General features: G+C 43.8%; 1 protein-coding gene across 1 annotated transcript; it reads left to right on the top strand.

The window, feature by feature from the left end:
* The first annotated feature begins 2284 nt into the window (after positions 1-2284).
* On the top strand, positions 2285-5503 carry LOC111873726 (enhancer of split mbeta protein). Its single transcript, XM_023868660.2, has 2 exons — positions 2285-2623; positions 4148-5503. Exons 1-2 carry the CDS (start codon positions 2540-2542, stop codon positions 4682-4684), a joined length of 621 nt encoding a protein of 206 aa, XP_023724428.1. The 5' UTR covers positions 2285-2539; the 3' UTR covers positions 4685-5503.
* Positions 5504-7374: the final 1871 nt, after the last annotated feature.

Genomic DNA, 7374 nt, shown 5'->3' with positions numbered 1-7374 from the left:
TTCCTAGACAATCGGCTCAGAGATGGCGGTGAGGTTGTCGTCTTTACGAGACGGCCGTCCTTTACCCCCATGAAGATTCCTGGTACTCATTTCTGTTAGAGGCTGAATCGTCTCCAGGGCCATAGTGAAGAATTAGGTAAACTGAAAAAATCCACCTCATCGGGATTCGAAACCGCGACCTTCCGTCTTGAAGCATAGTGCCTCAACCAACTACACTAACGCGTGCCCCCATTACAAGGGTTACACACACAAAAGAGCCAACAGACTGCGTGGAGTCTAATGTCCACACTCCTCATATGCCTTTCTGGCGTGATTCTTATAAACATGGGACGCTTTGAATTTTACTTTTTTCTCTACCCCGAATAGTTCTTACGCGATAAGTAGAGAATCAGCCCTTTGCTGATTCTGAGCTGTTTCCAATAAACACGCTTCTGTCAATGCAGCCCTTTCTTGGTAGGGTGGGGACACGAGATGCTGCAGCAGTGTTTGTATAAGGGTGGAGCACAAGTGCCCTAAGGTATTGCAAGGGTTGAGGGGGTAGAGAAGTAAAGAAAAGACGGTCCATTTTGCAATATGAAAGGACAGCAGCCCCTTCTGCTCAACACGTTACAAGATGAATGCAGAGAGGAAGGGGGGAGTGACAACTTGAATGCAAAATGAATTACCACAGCATTGTATGCATTTCTCCCCCCCCCCCCCCCCTCTTCAGAGTCTTCACCGTGTATGCCTTAGTCAATATTCAGCCGCACCAGAAATTTCTGTTCCCTAACTACAAAACCCGTCATCAGACCTCGTAGGGACTGTCGTGCTCCCTTGACAGTCATTTTAATACTATCCGCCCATCTCCTTCTTGGTTTTCTAAGTGACCTAACCCTTCCAGCCGCACTACGGCTCTGGGGTATACTCAGCCTCTTAACAGAAATTAGTACCAGGAATCTTCCCGGGGGGTAAAGGGCGGCCGGCCGGCATGTAAGGCTGACAACCTTACCGCCATCTGTAAGCCGATTGTCTAGAGAAAATGTGGGAGCCTCGACGTCTCACAACCCTATGGGCCTCCACGGCCTGTTACACGGATAGCTTTACATTTTTTTTAACCTCTGCCTAAAAACATTTGGACCTAGCAAGGATTAAGTAACGGGAGGTTGCGGGGGGAGGATGCATAATGAGTCACATATTGTCAGGACTATCAGCTGAAGAAGGATGGGATGGGCAGGGCATGCAGCTTGTCTGGGAGAGAAGTCAGGGACCACTCAGAAGACACGGACATGGATCTTAAATAGCATGAGCGAGTGAGGGGTGTACACTGGAGTCATCTGGCCCAGGACAAGGACAGTTGCGGTAATGACCCTTCGGGTTCCATAAAGCATTACGAATTTCTTGACTGGTTGAGGAGCTCCAGAGAGATATATTTAAAGACGGACATAGCGTAACAGCAATGAGAAGTGTGACGTGAAGTGGCTAGAACATACGCAAAGAACGCCTCAACACCGAAGCCCTTAGCTGTCCCGTCAAGATGGGCAGATGTCAGGGGTGTCCAACAAAATGACAACAGGAAATATTGTCCCTGTATTTAATTACGCACCATGCCATGAAGGCAGATATACGCGTGGTGGTATAGCTCCACGCATTCTTAACCTCGCTCTATATGGAGAAGAGCGATCAGCTTTACTTCCCTGCCGCATCGCCGTAGAAGACATTCTCGGTACCCACTGGGTAGGAGGCTGGGTGTCGGCCCTGCCAGAAATCGAACTCCGACTGGTCGGTCATCCTGTCCCCAGTCTACTCACTGCACCGAGCCTGCTGCACCTTTGGGACAAGCCATTAAATTTTTAGACTTGCGGCCAGTTGCGATGTTCTTTGAGTGGGCCTCAGATACAGCTATTTCTGCCGTTCTGCACAGGCCCCCTTTCCCCGCCCTTTTGCGGCAGGGTGCGCTATTCCTCCCCCCACAAAATGCCTTCACTATTGGAGGCGACACATATGCTCACTGACTCTGGCTCGACAGACTGAGGAAGGGCTCCTTCAACTCATTTTTTTAACGTGTTAAAATATTCGTGAATTTCAAACACGGCATTTTAATTTAAAATTAGTTGTGTTATCCTCACAGTTTTAACAAGACGCTTATGTACAGGTGTTATTTCATTCTTCCCGGTTCTTTCATGATTTAAAATTCAGAAGAAGATGAATTTGTTAAAAACGCGAAAATTAGGACGTCGTCAAAAGCGTGGGCTTCCAGTAGCTTGATAGTAGCAGTGCTGTGGGGGGGAATGGCACAGGTGGCTTAGAGGCTGTCTGTGTGTGGGAACGTGGGTCCCAGTTACTTTCCCACGGCTCTGACGGCTGTAGCAGCAGCAGCAGCAGCAGAAGAGAGTTGGTTTGACACGGGCCTTACGTACACACACCTGGTCTATCCCCTCCTTCACGTTCCCCTATTATATATAAACACATATACCCGAGGGCTCGCCCTAAACTGTGTCCACTGAAGTAGTGTCTTGCGAGTGTTCCGCGGTAGTGATATTGACAGTAAGTTGTGGCTATCATGAGACCAGACGGGAGTGCCTACATGCTGCCAACCTCTGTGTATGACGAGCAGCCAATTTCAAGAACATATCAATACAGAAAGGTAAGAATTGACGGTAATCAGTGTTTGGATTTTCATATTTATGTATGGTGGCTTTAATTAATAATATATACATAAAAAGTGCCATACCCCGTATGCTAAACCATTAGAAATTGCTTTAAACGCCTAACCCAGGGGTGGGTAAACTTTACAGTCTCAAGGCCGGATTGGAATTTGTGTTTTTGTGGGCCAGAAGGTCAAGTGGAATATATGTTTACTGCTCAGACAAAATCCCCTGCAGTGTAGTTCTTTCGTTCTTGTGGGGAAAAAAATGTATTTTGTTTTTTTGATATGAACTCGTTAATATGTCGGAAGTTTATCTGGATGACTGGGTTGGCCAAATGAATTTGTCACTGGTCGTATGTTTCTCACCCCTGGTGTATCATATTTAATAACACTAATTATGGCTTATTTGAGGTAACGCCCATTTCGGTCGCCTTATCCTTGTGGCATGCTCGCCGACTTAACGTGGTCTAGGAAGCAATGTTTAATGTCTTATAGTGGAAATTATTTGATTTAATTGTGTTGCGCGTAACACGAGAATAATAATTTAGTGTCATAATTTGGTGAAATTGTGGAGACAAATTTACTGTTTTAAATAACGTTGGAAACATTATTAGATCAAATCGTTGCTTCTATGATACAGAATTTGGCTTCTTAAAATATTTTCCTTCAGTTATTTTACATAATTCGTATATTTTGATGTAATTAGTATTTATTTTACAATCTATGAAGAATATTTCATTGTTATTCTTGAAATGTGTGAAATTTATCATTACAACAGTAATTTGCTATTTATAATATATTTATTAGTAATCGGTATTTGATTTCACGGATGATATCTATATTAAGCACAGGTCATATTTAACGACGTTTAATTTCTTTTAAATCACATCCACCACAGGAGCACGAGGTAGCGTAGTTGGTTGAGGCATCATGCTACAAGCTGGAAGGTCGTGTGTTCGATTGCCGGTGTTAATAGAATTTTATTTCGACTTAACCCTCCAGCCGCATTATGTCCCTGGGGTTGACTCAGCCTCTAACAGAAATGAGTAGCAGGAATAATCATGGGGGTAAAGGGCGGCCGGCGCGTAAGGCTGACAACCTCGCCGCCATCTGTGAATTAATTGTCCAGACAGTGTGGGAGCTTCGACGTCTCACAACCCAATGGATCTCTACGGACTGTTATAGCTTTACGCATTTTCAAGCGCAAAATCTGAGCTGGCATAAGTCTTTCATCCTCTTTTTGAGACATTACGCCTAGTATCCTAGTTATTACAGAAAGCATTACGTCTGCATTGTTAGTGAAGTGTCTTTACCAATTTGTAGCATAGTTGCGATGTTTCTGACTTGTGTTCTAGAGGTATCTGGTTCTAATATTAACCCAAGTACCAAAATTTAGATTGTTCTGTGGTGTTTGTCAGTCCTTCTAGGGTAATGTAGGGATTATATGTATCTTGAAACAAGTTACGATCCTTCTCCAGCCTTAGCGTATAGATATCTTAATCTGTTCGTACTTCTGCGCAGGTCATGAAGCCAATGCTCGAACGTAAACGTCGTGCAAGAATAAACAAGTGTTTGGACGAGCTGAAGGACCTGATTGTCACGTCCCTGCAGGCTGAAGGCGAGAACGTCAGCAAACTAGAGAAGGCCGACATCCTAGAGCTCACGGTACGTCATCTGCACAAACTCCGTCGCCAGCATTCCCTTGGTTTGACGCCCGAGGCAGCCTACGCGGACAGGTTCCGCGCCGGTTTCACCCACTGCGCAGCAGAAGTGGTCCAGTATCTCGCTGCTGCCACCTCTCCCCTCAACATCGACCCATCGGCAAGAACCAAACTGCTGCAACACCTGGGGTCATGTATGCACAAGATTGACAACATCTCGAACAACCCCCTGGAAACGGCCGCGGAACCCAATCTCGCTACCTCCAAGTGCTACAACAATGTATACACCCCTCCAGCATCGCCACACCTCCAGGGACCAGTGTCACCCTCTGCTACTCATGTCATGATGAGTCCCACGACCAAGTCGCCTTTGCCCCCGGTCTGGAGGCCGTGGTAACCACGAACTGTCAGCATTTACCCGATATTTATTAATGTAAATATATATATACGCAGTGAAGTGTACGTAGACACGTCAGTGATCGATAAACATTCGGAGGTAATCGAGACACGCCCACTTGGGATTTATCAAACGGACCGCACTAATTGCGTAGGGCATTCACTCATATTAGTGCAGATATTACGTTAATAATAATTATAAAATTAAGAATGGTTTTCTTACGTAATTTAAAAGGTAATTGTTTCGAACCTTAAAATTTTATTAAGTATGATTCCGTATAAAATTGCATGCCCCAACTAAATCCAAAAGAAAACCTACATTGGTCGATTCAAAATAAGCATTACTTGCAAAAACTGCCTTTCTTGAATTATCTTTGAAGGAACGGCATACGTTGGGTAGGCAACCTGACGGAAAAAATTACAAGTGTTCAGTTGGGTAGCAGGTATAGTGATACTGGTTCCACTAAACGTTAGAAACCAAATGGAGTGCCTTCCAACTAGCGGTTTGAAGAAGTCGAAACTTCAAAGATCGTTCTGACAAAGTATACACTCAATTTATTAATGTTCATTTTAAGAATAAATTTGAAGTTTGTATTAATATTGACGTCGTTTCATTTAAGAACAGTTGTTTGCAGTGTAACTTACTACATTATTTCGCATTTATTTGCTCTAAAATTGTAATTTTGCTTTAAATTATGATGTCTGTGATAATGAACACGTACCTGAGACGACTAAATGATAAATATATAACCTCAAATATTTTGTACCCTGTTACGTTACAGATATGCTAATCAATAATAATTATGATGAAACACTGTTATGGAATCTTTTTATTTCATATGTTTGTGTTATCCTGGTCCACATTACACCGGCTTCCTCGAGTTCCCAAAGTCCTGAATTATGGGGGAAATCTGTAATGGTAGAGGAGTCCAATGAAGATGGGAGGGGATTTCGAAATTCTACCTCAATGCCCCATCCTCCCAATATGTGACAGTAATTTGGTTTGTTCCATCTGGGGTTTGAACATGTTTAATGTTATAATCATTCGAACCGATGAATTTGAACAAGGGTGGCTTACGGTTGACTGGGAATTTCTTGGCAAATGGAGAGACTCGCGTCTCCCTTTGAAAACTATTTCACACGTCACAAAATGTCTCAATCTCGTTATCAGATGTTACAGTGATACTCTCAATGGGACTAATTTTTTAGTTACCTCTGAAATTGTATGGAAGTACGAAGGAAAAGAACGAAAAACCTATATTCGGGCCCAGGGTGGATTAACAAACTAGTTACTTAAGGACACGATTTACAGTGGCCTGGATTATGCACTAAAGGTTGGATAATTGTGATGTAAAAGTTAAAAGAGTTGACCCTGTGCTTCACTAATTGAGCATTAATCCACGAAGACGTATGTGGGAGTGGATGTACAGATCCAAGTTTTATACACCTCGGTACTAGTTCGAGGTGAGTGGTCAGGTTCACACCCCGGCCGCTTTACCACCGGGGAAAGAGCCAAATGTAACCCATTGGATAGGAGGCTGTGTGGGCCCCAGAGCCAGTCTGGACGACGTGGAGAAGATAAAATTCTTGACCCTACCGGGAGTCGAGCCCCGACATCTCTGGCATTTAAGTCCGTAGCTACTCGCTATACCAAGGGTACGTAGCCCATGGCCTGTGCTAAGGAATCCCATCGACATTGTAGCGTGTAGAGCCATTACTATAAAATGACCGCGAGATAAGAGAATATACCAGAGCCGTTTCTAGGCAACGGCTCGGTAAACACGTTGCTGCAGCAAGGGATCCCTGTTAGATGGAGGTGATGAGCTTCATGCTCCGGCCGTTTTACCCCAAGACGAACAGCCCATGGTGCCCACTAAATAAGAGGCTGGGTAGGCCCCATGAGCCTTTCTGGACGCTGTTGAGAAGAGGAAAACTCGATGCCCCGAGTGGACTGTCCCTGCACTCTGCATTGGAATCATAACAGAGAAAAGTCCAATCTTCGGCAGTATGTAGCCCTGGAGGTCATGTCTGTCTGTCTATGACATAGTATCTGCGCCTGTACCGTTGGACACAGTTTTTAAAATTCGATATGGAAAACTTTAACGAAAGGATGTGGAGTACCGTATTTACGCATGTATAGGCCGCAGCACAATTTTCAGACAGAAGTATAGAAAAAATAATTTTCTTGGAATATTATTTTAAGGAGTAGAACATCCTGTATTACTAATTATGAATATAATTTTTTTTAAATGAAGTGTGATTTCGAATATAAGCCGCACCCCAGTTTTCCTCTTGAAGTTTTGGCAAAAAATGTGCGGCCTATACATGCGTAAATGCGGTATTTCATATTCATCTTCAATAAAGGCTAATTCTTCACAAGGTCATGGACCTTTCCATGTAGCTCATAAACCGTTTCACATATATTGTTAAAATTCGATATGGGACAGTTCCACCAAAAGTTGTATGACAGTTCTTACTTTCAACCATACTGATCCATAATTATATCTGTCTGTCTGTCCGTCTGTCTATCTATCTGTCTATGTATCCATCCCTGTTGCTCCCACTTGGAGCATAGGACATCTGTGAAACTCTTCGTTTCACTTCAGTTCCAAAATTGTAGGCAGCCGGTAGGACTCCTTGGACGGGGGATCAGCCCGTCGCAAGGTCGCTACCTACACAGGACAACACAAA

This window comes from Cryptotermes secundus, unplaced genomic scaffold, assembly GCF_002891405.2.
Source record: "Cryptotermes secundus unplaced genomic scaffold, Csec_1.0 scaffold31, whole genome shotgun sequence".
NCBI classification, from domain to species: domain Eukaryota; kingdom Metazoa; phylum Arthropoda; class Insecta; order Blattodea; family Kalotermitidae; genus Cryptotermes; species Cryptotermes secundus.
Note: the sequence above shows the minus strand (reverse complement) of the source record. Positions and strands in the feature narration are given on the sequence as shown.